This window comes from Rattus norvegicus, chromosome 12, assembly GCF_036323735.1.
Source record: "Rattus norvegicus strain BN/NHsdMcwi chromosome 12, GRCr8, whole genome shotgun sequence".
In the NCBI taxonomy this organism is placed as follows: domain Eukaryota; kingdom Metazoa; phylum Chordata; class Mammalia; order Rodentia; family Muridae; genus Rattus; species Rattus norvegicus.
Genome location: NC_086030.1, coordinates 20,878,227 through 20,895,076, shown reverse-complemented (window position 1 = coordinate 20,895,076; position 16,850 = coordinate 20,878,227). Strand labels below are relative to the sequence as shown.

The following is a 16,850-nucleotide window of genomic DNA, read 5'->3' as shown; positions in this document are numbered from 1 at the left end:
TCTCTCTGACTAACCAAGTGCTCACAAGGGCATGGGCTGCCCCACTTGTGACCTCATTCCTCACCGTGTCCCCATATCCTTACCCTATGCTCCCATGTTCAGACCTCCAATCCTACCGCAGCCTGTGGCCTAATCCCCAGTCACTGCCTTCTCTAGGCCCCCATGTCTTGAGCCACAAACCTCACATCCCAATCCCCTAAAGCTTCCATCCTGCCCCAGACCCAAGTGCTCTGTCCCTGCAGAGAACAGTCCCCACCCCACCTCCCTCTGTGGTCAGGTGTGGAACTGCCTTGGTTCTAGGACCTGCCAGCCAAGATCCCATCCCATTGGCTGCAAGCATGATTCACCTGTACATGTGACCAGGGCTCAGCTAACGGGATGGCAAGGTGTTTACTGGGGCTTCTGGAAAGACTTCAGAGTCTTTGTCCTGAGTGGCAGGTGGGAAGGGTAGAATTTTAGCCAATGACAATGTCTCTTCCATGTGACGTTGCTGTCTGGGAACAGGTCAACATTGCAGACAGCCCAGGAAACTAGGTCCTGGAGGATGGCACTGTGAGTCACCTACTTCTGCCGCAAGACAGATCAGCCCTCAAATGCTACAGAGGTGGCTGGCGGCACGCAAAGCCACAGGCTCTGGATGGCTCAGCCTTGTGGCCCATAGGCCTGTACTGTACTGTCAGCCTTCTCGGGCCCTCCTGCTCCTGGCCTATGCCCCCGTTGCATAGCACTGGCTGGCATGCAACCCATCAGGCTCTCCCAGGCATCTCCCAGAGAGATCCTTAACCACACTGCAGACTCCTTGTATGCCCGAGAAGGGAGCATGCCCGGTCCCAACCTGGCACTCATCTCATCTTGTCTGGTGGCTGGGGAATAAGCTGCCTGTACACCTGTTCCTATAAACATGTACATACATGCACACAGGTCCGCCGTATCACACATCTGTCTATGTTCATCTGTGTGGAGAGAGATAGACTGTCTCTGCTCCACCAAGAAGAGATTTGAATTTGAGTGATGTATTTGAGAAGGAAAATGAGGAAGTATTGTCCAGGGATGAGACAGAACCCAGAGACAGAGGACAGAAGGAGCCAGGGGTGCTCTGTCAACTCACGGGTGTCCTTCTGGTCTTATGTCAGCTGACATAAGCTGGAGTCGTTGGGAAAGAAAGGTCTCAACTGAGAAATGGCTCCATATGATCTGCCTATAGGCAAGTTTGTAGAGCATTTTCAAATTTTTTTTTTAAGATTTATTTATTATATATAAGTACTCTGTAGCTGTCTTCAGACACACCAGAAGAGGGCATCAGATCCCATTACAGATGGTTGTGAGCCACCATGTGGTTGCTGGGAATTGAACTCAGGACCTCTGGAAGAGTAGTTGGGTGCTCTTAACCGTTGAGCCATCTCTCCAGCCCGAGCATTTTCAAAACTATTGATTGACATAGGAGCAGAGGGCAGCTCACCACGGGCAGTGTCATGCCAGGGTAGGTGATCTGACCTGTGTACAAAGGCATGCCGAGAACACTCGAGCAAGAAGTTGCCTCCATGGTCCCTACTTTAATTCCTGCCTTGACTTCTCTTAGTGATGGGGCGTGACAAGTTGGAAGTTGGAATAAACCCTTGCAGCAACAGAAAACTTCACTAAAACGATGGGGAACCGCAGAAAGGTCACAACGAAGTTGAGGGGGCAAATCTTAGTTGTGTTATCACAGTGGGAAATAGCTCCAAATGCATCCGGACCCCAGCTCTTCTGGGCCCTAGCCTTACAGACCTGTGCATCTCATCATATGAGTCTGTGGTGTGGATACCCCAAAATAGATGTGTGAACACATATATACCATGAGGCACACGTTCCCGGGCTGTGGGTTCAACAGCCTGTGACACAGCAGGAGAGTGTCCCACGTGGTTGAGACTTCCTTGTCTCCATCCCTTTTGAAAATGGGTGCTGTGCTCTCCATGAGCTGTCACAGGGAAGGAAGACCTGCAGATGCTGCTGGAGGGGAAATGTCCCTTTAATGTCTCTCCCGAAGCCTCATCTCCAAGGTTAGCATCAAAACCAAGACACATAAGAGGAGAGAAATGGGAAATAGCTGGCAGAAGACAGTTTGACTTTATTTTCTCAAAAAGCGACAGACACAGTGGCCCAGGTAAGTTTCTAGGCAACATTATTTTCGGTACCAGGTATTAATGGCATAAGAATTCACAAGTTAAGCAATTAGATGAGGTTGGCTCCTAGAGCAGCAGGTGCAAAGGACCCTTGTGTTTCAGACATCCACACACAAGGGATGCAGGCGTGGGTATGGAGTGAAAGCGTTGGCTCCACCCTTCTGTGTGTTCCTGAGATACTCACATCTTCCAGGAAGGCCGTGGGGAAAAGGATGGCCTAGTTTGGACACTGTCCCAACTGTGTTCCAGTGCCAAGAGACCCAGGGCTTCTCAGAGACAGCGCCTGACCAGAGTTTCCCCATGCTGTCTGCACCCTGATCACAATGCCAACAGGTACTCAGAGCTCAGGTTTCTAGGGAGCCTCATGTCCTGATGCCACAGCAAGACATGAGTTCTTTGAGTCTGTGGAAACTTGATGGGTAGTGACCTCCACCAAGGTCAGAGGGAAGACAAGAAGCTTCTAGACCAATCCACAGTCAAGGAAACTGAAGTTCCCTGGGTTGGCTAGAGTCCTAGGGACACACAGAGCCGGGAATGGGACAGTGGGGTCTTCCAACTCAGCCTCACATCTTCCCAGGTCTAGGATCACAATAGAGTTTATTCTGCATGGACAAGAGACAGGGCATAGCCTGAGGATACCTACAGGGACAGCCCATTGGAGCCATAACGCCCACCCTACCTATGTCTTAAAGCCTCCAGTTCCTCCTCCACTATGGGGAAAGCAGATGTACAGGTCTGTCATGAGTCACAGTGCCCCAAGGAGATCAGAAAGGAGACACAAGTTTCTACATAGGGCAGGGAGACCCGGGCACCAAAGGGTGTATAAGAGTTGCCCTGTTTGCTACAAGTGAACTTGGCTACACCAACCAAGCAACAAGCCTCATAGGTGGGCAGAAGTCACTCCCTTTTACAGCCTGCCCGTGGCTCAACAGAAAGTGTAGCACCATGTGAGAACAGGGATTTCATTTTCCTAAGGCATATCTGTGGTTCTAGGAGCTCGGAGCACACTCGGGGAGTCTGACAGTGTCCGAGGAGTGCTGCCATAAGTGATAATGAATTAGGATCAAGGAAGTGCTCCCTCAGACCCCATAGGGTTGAGGTCTGGTGCCTCCCAAGGCTGACAGAGGTCTGACCCCAGCTCCTCTCCAGTATCTGTTGCTGCCTATGGCGCTTGACATCCCTCAGTGTGGGCACATAGCCTGGTTATGTCCTCTACTGTACATGGCTACTCTGTTCACTCTTCTGAGGAGAGATCTTGTCGTTAGACATAAGGCTGACTTAAGCTAGGGAGGGTGATTTGGTTGCCAGGGTGCTTAGCTAACATGCGCAAAACCCTGCTCACCCCCCTCCCCCAGCGGTGGTGTATGCCTGTAAGTCCAGTGCCTGGAGGGTAGAGTCAGGAGGATCAGGAATTCGAGGTCATCTTTGCCTACTTAGTGAGTTGGAGATCAGTCATTCCTACATGAGAGACTCTCTCAAACCACAAAGACAATACCAAAATGTAGGCTTGGATCTAAAACCAGGGCTTTAACTACTGCCACCTGCAGAGGCCTGTTTCCTAAGAGGTCACGTTCTGCAGAGACAGGAATTGGGGATGGTTACTCATCTAGCATTAGCTAATTCCATCTAGGCCAAGAGGTCTGGGAAAGACACTGAAATCCCCTGCTGAGATTTAGGGACCCCAAGCAGGGTGAGCTACCACAGAGTCTGGGGAGTAACGAGGTAAAGAGATTCCTGACTGTGTGCTCCCAGGGTCAACTTGCAGTAAAGGTCCCTGTATTAGTTAGCCTTGGCTGTCATCTTGACACGGTCTGGAATCACTCAAGAAGAATCTCGGTTGAGTCATGATCTTTATCAAGTCGGTCTGTGGACATGACTACGGGTTAATGTGATTGTTTTAGTTGGTGTAGGAGGGCCCACCCCACTGTGGGTGGCACCATTTCCTAGGCAGGTGGACTTAGGCCATATAAGAACACTAATTAAGAGCAAACCAACACCTTTCCGGCGGTGATGACCTCCCCAAGAGAACAAGCCTCTAGCAGAGGATCTCCTTCATCCCTCTCCAGAAGAGGAGAAGAGGAAACATAAGAAAAAGCACCTGGTGCAGAGCCCCAATTCCTACTTTATGGATGTGAAATGGCTAGGATGCTACAAAATCGTCTTTAGCCAGGCACAAACGGTAGTCGGGTGTGCTGGCTGCTCCATTGTCCTCTGTCAGCCTACAGGTGGAAAAGCAAGGCTGATAGAAGGATGCTCCTTCAGGAGGAAACAGCACTGAAAGCCCCTGGTTTAAGATGATTGGGAACCTTCCCCATAAACACATTTTGGATTTTAAGAGAGAGACAGAGACAGAGACAGAGACAGAGACAGAGACAGAGACAGAGACAGAGACAGAGACAGAGACAGAGAGAGACAGACAGAAAGAGACAGAGACAGAGAGAGAGAGAGAGAGAGAGAGAGAGAGAGAGAGAGAGAGCGCAAACCAACAAGCAGGGTTCTTCCATTGTTTCTGCCTCCAGGTTCCTTCCTTGACTTCCCTCAGTGATGGATTGTGACCTGGAAGTCTGAGCCAAATCAACCCTTTCCTCAAACTTGCTTTGGTCATGATGTCTGTCACAGAAAACAGAACACAAACTTAAAAGATTTCCACCATTATGTCCCTGCCCCTTGGGCACCTCCATCTCTGGGGTTCTTCGAAGCAAATCAGACACCATGAAGACAAACCATGTCCACCAGGTGATGCCACATCCCCTTTCCTCCCGCTCCCTTCCTCCCGAATGTCAGGGCTGAAGAGAAAGGAGACATGGAGCTTCTGCCTGGGTGCTGCATTGCTGTCAGACATTCTAGAGATCCCAGGGCATTCCTATACTTGCCCAATCTGGAGAGACTCTAGCCAGTGTGGCCAGACGAACAGGCAGACCGTCCAAATGTCCTCATTGTCTGTCCTCAGCTTGGTCATAGACCCAGGGTTGCCCAAGGAAGTGAGGCCTGCTTCTACCTACCGACTTTCCGCAAGCGTGGCCAGGGCGGTCTGGGGTCCTCGGGGCTCCCAGGACCATCCTCTTCGCTCTTGCCCATCCCTGTGGTCCCTCCCCAACATCTTCAGCCATCAAATGATATCTTGGGGAATCCTAGCCCCAAGAGCTGGAGTTGGTAACCACACTATGGTCCCTGCTTTAAAGGGCAAGGCACCCAGTGTCCTCCCACAGGTGCCATGTTGTGGCCATTTCTGTATACCGCCACATCATCCTCTCCCAGGTGCCCATAGCTGTACACGGTGAAGACCTTGCTCCACGGATGCCCAGGCTCCTTGTTTACCAGCAGGAAAACAGTCCCAGCAGGCGGGTGGGGTGCAGGCTGTCCCTGGCCCCAGCTGTGGAGCAGCTGAGCTCACTGGAAACCAGCTAGGGACCTGAATGCCACTCTTGTCTGCTGGCCGGGTCAACAGCCTCTGTGGCTGCCCAGAGTCTCTATTGACTCAAGATAAGTTCCGGGGGCCCAGAGAACTCACTGTTTGGCCCAGTGTCCAGGCAGGGACAGCTGGGCTTGGTGAGTCCCAGGCTGGGACCCAGTGGCCGGTATTACCAGCTCTGCAAACACGCAGCTGGCCACACACTGTGTCCCTCGTGGCAACACCTATCAGCTTCTTGTGGCAATGCCACCATGAGGTGGGTCGCATGCCCTTAGAGCTCTGTCCAGAGCAGGTGTGGGAATGACGTCCGATCTTGCCAGAGATGACTTGGTCTTCCGACTCTCACCAATATTTACATTTTCAGCTGTGCAGAAAATCTAATCGTCAGACTTCCAGTGACACCTGCCAGGTTCTGCCACATTGGTCTCTGGCTCTGCTGATCTGGGGTTTAGGCTTCTGGAGGCCTAGTGATCTGACAGGTGGGACCTGGGGTGCTGTGGCGGGGGGGGGGGGAGGACTAGGCCAACAGCAGCAGGAACTCAGAGAGGAAACAAGTGCAGATGCACTCTAACCTGCAGGCCTTCACCTCCTCAGAGGCCCTAAGGCTCCAGCCACTCTGCCCATAGCTAAACCAGGGCACGTGTCCAACTCACCAAGGCTTGAGTCAGAGACCAGCAAAAAGAAAGGGGTATGAGGAAGTACTTTCTAGAAATTTCCTTCAGGAAAAATAGCAGCCCCTATCATCAGGAACCCGTGCAGCAATCGCAGCTGCTAAACCAGCATGGCACAGGTGAATGAGTGACCACAGGTGATTGCCCAGCACAAGAGACTTCCGGAAGGTCTTCATCCCCAAGGCCCCACCCCTTGCCGAGGGAGGCTTTCTTGCTCTGCTCTGGCTGCCCGCACAAACAAACGATGGAGCCACACAGACAGGGACACTTGTGGGCTGTGTCTTCCTCAGAACCCCAGCCTGGTCTATCCCATCAGCACACCCATAGGGGCCAGAGCCTCTGAAGAACTGTCTGGGGTCCCATTGGCCATTAGGAACTGGAGATAAAGCCCATCTATGTCAGGACAAATAAGATGATGAAACCAGAGAAGCCCGAAGAAGATAAACCCAGCATTCACGGCAGCAGGGGGAAACTGTGTACCCCCTGCCTCCTGCACCCCCAGCCCCAGCCCAGCAGAAACAAAGAGATCAGAGCCAGCCATGTTAATCATTACTGCTCAGCCCAGGGTGAGGGGAGTGGGTCTTTATTTGGAGGAGGAAAAGGAGACTCCATCTGCCAGCCCTATGTGGTCCTCAAACCCTGGCCCTGTGCTGGCACTGGATCCCTGAAACAGAGCCACCCTTGCCCTGCATGTTCATGGCTGGCCACTGCACTGCGCAAAGGACACTGCTCTAAGTCCTATCCTCACTGTGTGGACCCAGGGCTGCCCACCCAGGTAAGGAAGACACAAACTGGTTGACTTGGTGGCATCATCCAAACTTGAAGAATGCTGCTATAGGTCTGCCCTGAGTCCCCAAGCCCAGACCTCACGAGATCTCCGGGACATACCCAGAGGGGCAAGGAAGCTGTTCTTAACCGTACTAAAGAAATTCCAACCCCGCTGGGGCTTTGAGAATCCTAGGAGATCCAAATTCACGTGATGCATCCCCCAAACCCCAGCAGCCATCAGAGAGGTGCAAGCCTGTGCCAAAGGCTACAGCTGGGAGTCTCAATCTGGTCCCCTGCCCAGGCTTGAATGGCTGAAGCCTAGAGTGGGAGCAGTACCTTCTCAGGAGCAGGGGAGTAGCCAGGAACAGAGCTTCACTCTGTCCTAAGAGACTGGGTCTGTAGAATCTTCCCAGAGAAGAGCTGAGGGCAGACAGCTGACAGGATCCAGAAGAGTGGAGGTGCCTGTCTAATGAGGGGCACCGGGGCTACAGGGAGTTGAGAAGCACTTTGCAGAGCAGCTGTGGAGACCAGCGCTGGACACGTGGTACCTGTGATCTACCCTGGAACAACTGCTGTTGGAGATGAAATAGACACGTTTCTGCAGGATTGGGGGAATGGCTGACCAGGCTCAACGGAGGGAAGCTGAGAACACCGATGAGGATGTAGAAATCTCCTTCTTCCCAAACAAGGCACAAGGTCACAGGGCAGCAAGGGTGGAGCCAGACTCTCCATGAGAGAAGCAAAACCAGCAAGAGGTAGAGCCTTGTCGCCCCTGGAGATTGTATGTGCTTTCACAAGCATCTATGTGCATGTATGTACATGTGCCAGAATGAACTCATGTGTGTGCGTATACCCATATCTGTGTTGACATACATTTACCTATATGCACACACATGTGTACATGTGCTTGTGTACATGTCTGTGTCCATGCACACATATCTGTATACATACATTTGTGTGCTTGTATATATCAGTGTGTTGTGCACATGCACATGCACACATACATGTGTTATGCACACATTTGCATCCCCACACGTTTGCCTATACACAGTGTGTTTATGAACACATCTGTGTGTATACATGTGTGCTTCTATTGCTGCCCTCAGTGACATTCCCAATACAAATACTCAGCTACAACCTCAACTACTTAATGTTCAATAACAACAAAAAATATTTTGCAGAACAAACTCTCTTCACCCCATGAAGCCATCATCCTGGGCTGTCTAACCTTCACGTTAAATGCTTCTCAATTCATTTGTTTTTCATTCGAATGAAACTTAAGTTCCCAGGGATAATGTCTCTTCCACTTTAATTTCATGCTGAAATTAATTTTTTGTGCCTCCCCCCCACAAAACAAGATATCACTATGTAGGCCTAGCTGGCACGGGATTCACTATGTAGATCAGACAGGCCTCTGCCTCCTGAGTGCTGAGGTTAAATTTATTTATGTATTTATTTTGCATCCCAATCACAGCCCCCTCGATCTTCTCCTCCCAATTCCACCCTCGAATTTCCCTTCTTCCATCCCCCTCTCCTTTTATCCTCAGAGAAGGGGAGGCCCCCCCACCATGGGTACCAGCCTGCTCGGGCACATCAAGTTGCAGCAGGACTAAAGCACATCCTCTCCCACTGAGGCCAGATGAGGCAGCCCAGCCTGGAAAGGGGTCCCAAAGGCAGGCAACAGAGTCAGCCCCTGCTCCAACTGTGTCCCTCTCACTCATTCAAATTGTGTACGCTTATCTCTGCCACCCAAAGGAAAGGTCTTCCTTCCTTTAGCCTGGGTTTAGCTTGTCTATTTTTGTGCAGATAATTTCAAATGCTTATATAAATAAGAACTATAATAAGAGACTACCATTTTCTGTTATTGATCCCTCCCTCCCGCCCCCCGCCACCTTGTCTTGACTTGTTTTTATTTTGTTTTTCGGTTGACTCTGGAAGTTTCATAAACTACTTGATGGGGACTGAGCGAAGAGAGATGAGAGGAAGAGAGGACAAGGGTGGGGAAGGTGACCTGGGGGAGGGTTCGGGGGAGGGAGGGGCAGGAGTGTAAATAGTTTAGATCCAGGGTGGGAGAAAGAGGCAGGTTCCAGAGCTCCTAGGCTCAAACTGGATCCCCAGTGGCTTCTCCGGCCGATTAGGAATCCCCTCAGAGAAAAGAGTGCGGCTAGGAGGAAAGCAGCCGTGCACACTCAGAACAAGTGACCAGAATCTGTCAGAGACAGCTGCACCCACACTGAACCCGCCAGCCACAGAGCCTTGGGGCCAAAGCCACCCTTCCTGGGAACACAGCAGTCTGAGCTAGCACACAGGGCAATGACCAGGGAAGGTTCTGTAGGCCCTCCTAATGTTTTTCTGTTCACAAGAAGCTCAGGTCTTGGTGAGCTCCCCTCCTGCCCCCAGGGCATACCTTGGATGGATGATCAAGGCCTACCAGGGGATCTGGGCTGTGACAATGTTTTTCCCAATACCAAAGGTCTTGCAGAAGTCTTCCTAGGTTAATGATGTGTCTGACTGCCACAGCTGGGATAAACCCACCTCTTCCTGCTCTTACATGAGACATTCACCCTATACCCTGAGCCCTGCCCCTCCTGGAGTCTTCCATGTTTAGGACCTATCACCAGCTACTCACCAGTGAATGCTGAGTAGCCCAGGCTGGAGCTCTGAGGTCCTGGACCCCTTCTTCACCCATCTGGAGAGGGTGGAAACTGTGGCTGACACCTCAAAGCTGCCTCAGGCTCCCTGTGGATAGAGGGGCTCCAACTGCGTGGAGAACAGGGCCAACCAAGGTCCCCAGCTCATGGTGTCTGTGTCAGCTCCTGAGGATAAGAATGAGTATCCTAACCTGCCCTGGCTCTACCCTGAGTCTCTCAGAACCTTGGCAGCCAAGGGTGTGGGGGCCTTCCACAACATTCTCGAATGGAGAGTGGTTTGATTGCCTGTCCCTGTCTTGTCCCTTTTAAATCTCAGCTGCTTTAATGACAAGCGAGAGACTGGTTTCCCGCTGTCTCCGTCCATCTCTCCATCTCTGTGCATGTTTGCTTGCAAACAGCTCTGTAGCCTACAGTAAGATCCGCCCCAGCACCCAGCAAGCACGGTCTGGGATCCGGTATCTGAATAGACGCCTCCCACCCTGCAATGTGGGTCCTCCCGGCCATTATCTACCGTTTCCACTCTCAAGCCCATTCCGGTTATAGAGGCTTCAGTCTAAGCCAGTCTGTGACAGCTGCAAGGTGAGAGACGTACTCCTGAATGCGACACCCCCAAATCCTGCAAGCCCCTCTTGGCTAACTAGCTAGAGGTTCAAGTTGTGGGGAGCTCCTTCCTCTCCCAGCTCACAGGAGAAGGCACCTCAAGCAGCCCCATCACCCATGCCCCGCCCCCATCACCTCCATGCCCACAGTTGGGACCTAGTACCTACACCACCTCAGAGATCCAGACCCTTAGTGACCTTCCCCTCAGTGACACCAGATTCAAGGTCAGCACTTGCCATGATCATAGTTTAGTCTCTCTCTCTCTCTCTCTCTCTCTCTCTCTCTCTCTCTCTCTTTCTCTCTCGGACTGGATCCTCCTGGCCCCACAGCCTTCGATGGTGACCCTGAGCCAGCGATGCCTACCTGAGCTGCCTTTCAACTCATGGTCATGGAAACCATGGAGACAACAGTTTCCTTCTCCCAAGTCACTAGGTCTGACATTTGGTAGCTAATTCACACAGATTTCAACCCTACTAAAGGCTGACTCCTGGAAGTCTCCTAGTGGTCAGTGAGGTGCTACAAGGCCTTGAGGGTGGGATGGAACTCTACCTGATAGAGGTCATTGAGAAGAGGGGCCCTTGACTGCCTCTAACTTTTGGGAGCCCACTACATACACACACACACACACACACACACACACACACACACACACACACACGGAGACAGACTGAGAGAGACAGACACATACAGAGACCCAAATACACAAACACACACACACATTACACACACAGTGAGAGAGATAGACAGAGTGATAGAGAGATAGAGATAGAGAGGACAGGGGCTGGGGATTTAGCTCAGTGGTAGAGCGCTTACCTAGGAAGCGCAAGGCCCTGGGTTCGGTCCCCAGCTCCGAAAAAAAAAAAGAAAAAAAAAAAAAGAACCAAAAAAAAGAGATAGAGAGAACAGAAACAAACAGACACAGATGCACAGACACATACACACACACACACACACACACACACACACACAGAGAAACAGAGATAGACAGATACACACACAGAGAGACAGACAGACAGACAAATACACACACACATAGAAAGACATATACACTCACCCACACACACACAGAGAAACAGAGACAAACATACACAGACACACACACAGACACAGACACACATAGACACACGCACGCACATGCACACACACACTGCTTTCCAGGCTATGCCTAGACCCTGCCTTATTTCCTTCTAGGTACTGAGGGATGGGGGGTGGGGGTGCATCTCTTGGGAGGTTCCTTGGTAACCTTTCAATTTATGCCTATGCATTTAGGACAAATCTTCCAAAGCGGAAGATCCTGAATCTGTCCTAGGGATCTCAGGAAGAAACCAGACCACAGTCCTGCCCAGCGGCAGCCATGTTTGATGCTTTTGTTCCACCATTGGCCAGAGAAAGGTCATCCATTCTCTGCTGTGCAGAGCACAAGTGGGGGCCCAGAGAAGCAATGGAATACTGTCCTGGCCCTGTATTCGTCCTGCTGTGGATTCCTCCCAAAGACACTCATAAAAGCACTCATCAAAGACAACCTGAAAAAACTGGATTTCCCCTAAAAGGTGAACAATGGCTCAGTCTCATTCTCAGGGAAGAATGTCCCCACATACTGTGATGCAGATGGTTGTCCAACCCCATACCCTACCTGTTCCTGGCCCTGACCACAGACACCTAACAGGCTATGGTAGAGAGAGCCTGGGCAAAGGTCTTCTGTCCACCTGGAGCTCAGTCCACAGCCCAGGCCTGCTCTGTGTATCTTCCTAGTGTCTCTTTCAATGGGGACCCATGTCTGCTTGGGCTGGAGGTGAGGGTGGGGCACGGGGGGAGCGGGCTGTCTTCTCAGGAGGCCTCAGGAAAGCTTCCAAATAGGTGTAGCCAGGCCACTTCCTGGGAAGATCAGCTTGCTTTACAGAGCCCAGGTGGGTGCTCACCAGCGGCTTTGGGCTGCCTGTTTACCCAGACTTGCAAAGAGATTTGAGGTGGCCATGTGCCTGTAAGCTGCAGCCAAAGTCAACAGAAAACCTGCAGAGGAGGAAGCCGGGATGTAGGCTGTTTGACCTGTAGGAAACAGGGCCCTGCACACTAAGCAGTGCTGGCAAGTGGGGACAGAAGCGTGTGCCCTGTAGCCAGCGAGATCAGCAGAAAGGAAGAAGGGATGGTAACGGTGAGAAGCCCCAGCCCGACCCAGCTCACTAGAAAACCCAGACTCCTCCAACAGTCTGCAGGTGGCCACAGTGGCCTCAGAAGCTCGGACGACAAGATGGAAATAGCTGCTTCAGAGGGGCCCCTGCCCTGTCCCCAGGACTTTATTCCCTGGATTTGAGATGCCATTTCTTTGTTTCCATGTGCTATTCGCAATGACAGGAACGCTTGCCAGACAAGCGGTCTATCACCTAGACGCCTGCCCCTCCCTGGGGGATTCTATGAACGTCACCTATGACTGAGCCACGCCCAAATTTCTTTTTACTCTTCGTTTTGAAATATTATCCTAACTTCCACAAAGTAATCTTAAACTCGCTCTGCTGTTCTGGCTAGTCAAGAACTTGTGGCTCTCCTGCCTCTGTCTCTTGAATACTGGAACTGCACTCTGTCTCAGAGAAAGGACCACGGATCCTCACGCTCCTTATACCTGCTGCTATGGAGGTCCTACAGACTCATTTGACGCTGTCTAGCCACTCGGGACTCTGGGACAGATACAGCTTGGGTTTTGTCTGCATCTTGTGGCCGTGGCTGCTTTCCTACCTGGCCCTGTCTGGGACGTGCTCTGTTGCGAAGGGTCGATCAGTTGCTCAGAGACTCATTTCCTGCCTCAGTGTTCCCTGTCAGAGGCAGGGGGTCCAATTATCTTTTTCTTGACTGTATTAATAAAAGCATTACCAGAAATGGCTTTCACAAATATGGACTTCTGCTTTTGTATGTGTGTGTGTGTGTGTGTGTGTGTGTGTGTGTGTGTACAGGATGTATGTGTTTATGAATGCATGCATACATATGGTTATATAGAGAGAAGTCAGAGAGCAATCAAGGTCATTCCTCGGGTACCTTTCACCTTGTTTTCTGTTGGTGGTGGTGATGTTTTGTGTTTGTTTCTGTTTTGTTGTTTGTTTTGTTTGTGTGTGTGTGTGTTTTGAGACAGAATCTTTGTCACTTTTCCATGAAACTCACAAGTAGGCTTAGGCTGGCTGACCAGTGAGTCCAGGAATCCTCCCATCTCTACATCCCAGGCACTGGGGTTACAAACGGACACCACCACTCCTAGTTTTTCACATAGACTCTGAGGATTGAACGCAGGTCCTTATGCTTGCACGGCAAGCACTCCAGTCACTGAGTCTTCTCCTCATGCTCTTCTTAAAGGGAAGACTGCTCATTTTGGGAATGAGATGATTATCTTTTATGGCTGGCAAGAGCTCAAACTGCTCCCTTCCTTTTGCGTTCCCTCTGTTCTCTCTGGAAACCCAAGGACCTAAGTCCATGCATGTCGACACTCAGAAAGGTATGAGATGCCCACGTCTGCATTATCCTAACAGTGAAAAGCCAGATGCCAGCAATCTGCCAGTGGTCGTCCTTCTGATTTAGCCGTCTCATTGCTGTGACAAAATACTTGGGAAAAGCAACTGAAGGAAAGTGAAGTTTTAAGGTGCAGCCCATCGTGATGGGAGAAACACATGGTCAGAGTGTGAGGTAACTGGTCGTACTGCAACTGCAGTCAGGAAGCAGAGAGAGTTGAATGCTGGTACTCAGCTCACTTTCTCCTTTTTGTTCAGGCCAGGAGCCCAGCCTAGGGAATGGTGCCACCCACAGTTAGAGTGTATCTTCCCACCTGTGTTAACCTAAGCCAGAACTCCTTCCCAGACATGCTCTGAGATTTGTTTCCGTAGTGAGTCTAGGTCTTGTTTTGTTGAGCATAAACTATCATTTATCACTTGGAATAGGCACAACAAAGCTGAGCCTTTGGGGGCTGGATACTGTGACGGAAGCTAACAGGTATGGGGTTGAAGGGTCAGAGGTCAGCAGATGCTGACAAGAAGCCCTTCAGCTGCCTGGTGGAAACCTGTGTGCATCCTAGGTCTCCAAATCACTGATCCACACATCAGAGTTAGTGCATTTATACAACTCAATGGGAATTCATTGTTCAATATGCAGGCCCTAAATAATGACATTACCATGTGTCAGAAGAATGGGCAGGTGAGGAGAGAACTTCATTGTACACATTAGGCAACTGAGGCTTGGAGTCAGGCAACTTGCTGGGTGGGCCAAGAAGCGAAGTGGCTGAGCCTTGTCCTTCAGGCTAATGTCCCCTGCTGCAGAGAGCATACCTGGGCCTGCATGTGAACAATGACCCCTCTCCTCACCTTTCCTGCACATGTGAAAGTGTTCATGCTGGGCCTTAGCCTCCTCACCTAAGAAGTCTCGTGCTAGGTTTTATTTTGTCTAGAGGCAATCTTGTTCTGTAGCCCAGGTTGACCCTTGGCCTTGCAATACTCCTGCCTCAGATACCTGAGTGTTAGGGTTACAGGTGAGTGCCACTATGCCTGGTCTAGTGATGGGCTTTTCAAACTGAGGTGTATGTGTGTGTGTGTGTGTGTGTGTGTGTGTGTGTGTGTGTAGGTGTCTATGTGTGTGTGTCTGTGGGTGTGTGTCTATGCTTGTGTGTCTGTGTATCTGTGTGTGTGTCTGTGTGTCTGTGTGTCTGTGTGTGTGTCTATGCATGTGTGTGTGTGTACTTGAGTGTACTCATCTGTGCACACACATTCGGAGGCCAAAGGTCAACACTGGATGTCTTCTTCAAATGCTCTGTATTTTAATTTTTGAGACAAGCTCCCTCATTAAACCTGGAGCTCACTGGCTGGGTTGAGAGGCCCACGGGCCCTAGGAATCCACCTGTCTCCATTTCCCCAGCCCTGAGTACAGGCGCATATGCCTGGCTTTCTGTGTGGGTTCGGGGGTTGAACTCAGGTCCTCATGCTTGCCCGCACTGCACTGAACCAGCGCCCCTGTTTCTCATAGTCTTCACATAGTTAATGTTCCGGTTCTTTGGTGGAACTTTTTTTTTCTCTTTTGCAAATTCCATACCCATATTGGTTTCTGTGGCACAAAAGCTTGATTTCCATTTAAATGTGATTTCCAACCTCCTAAGTTTAGACAAAGTACAGGTGTGGATGGGCTCCCTCCATGTAATTCCATCTTCCTGGAGACCTGCTTTGTCACTTGTCACTGGGTTCTCAGTCACATTTGCAACCTGGACACGCTAACGTATGCAAGGGTGGGTCATGTCCCTAGGCAACACTGCCCTCCACAAGCTGTGGGTCACGGCATAGTCACTAGGAAGGGTGGACCCCAGCATCTGCATCCCTGAAATGTTCTAAGGAGACTCTCATTGCCGACCCACATACGAGCCTTTGGCGTGAGTAAAGGCTCCATAAACGATTCTTATCTGCAAACCAGAGGTCTGGGGGACTGATAGGCACAGTTCCCTCCAAAGAGAGGCAGGGCAGCAGAGCTGCTGCAGAACAATACTGTACTAGGTGCCTGGTGGGAGGAGCTGTGCAAAGTAAAGCCTTTGAGAACAACTCATGGGGAAACTGAGGCCCAGAGAGCAAAGGGCCTGAAGTGAGCTGTTCAAGTCTGAACCATAGTCCTGGTCAGGTTTGCATCCAATTGCAAAGAGGGAATACCCCAGTGGAACTTAGCGTCCCTTCGCCACTCCCTGCAGTTCCCCAGAACAGAGCCCCAACCCTCGTGGTTTACAGCAACAGTGTGGGTGCCAGTCTCCTGAGGCCCTATATTAGAATGTCCCTACAGTCTCCAGGGAACTACTGTGCTGTGAGCCCATTTCCCTGTGTGTCCGGCAGACTTCTGGCTAGCCCTCCTAACTTTTGAGTGGGGTCAGTAGCATTATCCAGTACAGGATAAAAGAAAGAAAAGTTATTCTAGGCTTCTTGGTGCATGCCTGCCACTCCAGCTGCAGAAAGCTGAAGTAGGAGGATCACAAGTTCAAGGCTACGTAGGGAGTTTCAAATAAGCCTGACCAGCCTACTGGAGAAGCCTACTGCAAAATTAAAAGTACACGAGAGGTCCGGGGGAAATAGCTCACTGGTAGAGTGCAGAGCGGTGGCCTAGAATCCCCAGTAAGGGACTTACTTGAGTGTAGTGGGGATGGCACAGCATGTGCCCTGGGTGCTTGAGGCCCTGGGTTTCATCCCCATCTCGGGGGGGGATGGGGGTGGGGGTGGGGGATGGTGCGGGTAGAGGGGGTATAGGGATGGGGGAGGGAGTGGGGGATGGTGCGGGTAGAGGGGGCATAGGGGATGGGGGAGGGGGTTATACAAGCACAAACACACACCGGAGCCCGGAGCTGCCTGAGGGTAACATGCCATTCTGGGAACCCAGCAGACTGCTTTGGCCTTGGGCATGTTTATTTCTGTGTTGTGACTTCTGCCTGCTGACCCATGCCTGGGGCTGGAAGTGTCAATTCTTCCATCTCTGATGAGCCCTAGATCACACCAGCCACAAAGGGACCTTTTTTTTTCCTGTTAGTTATTTAGGGTGGGATAAGGTGATACTGAGCCTAGAGTCTCCTAGACTCGGAAGGCTCCCAGAG

At 51.1% G+C, this 16,850-nt stretch overlaps 1 protein-coding gene across 1 annotated transcript; it reads left to right on the top strand.

Annotated features, from left to right (window-relative positions):
- The first annotated feature begins 2,485 nt into the window (after nt 1-2,485).
- LOC102548794 (40S ribosomal protein S27-like) lies at nt 2,486-4,440 on the top strand. The gene is made up of 2 exons (XM_006248982.3): nt 2,486-2,495; nt 4,187-4,440. Exons 1-2 carry the CDS (start codon nt 2,486-2,488, stop codon nt 4,438-4,440), a joined length of 264 nt encoding a protein of 87 aa, XP_006249044.1.
- Nucleotides 4,441-16,850: the final 12,410 nt, after the last annotated feature.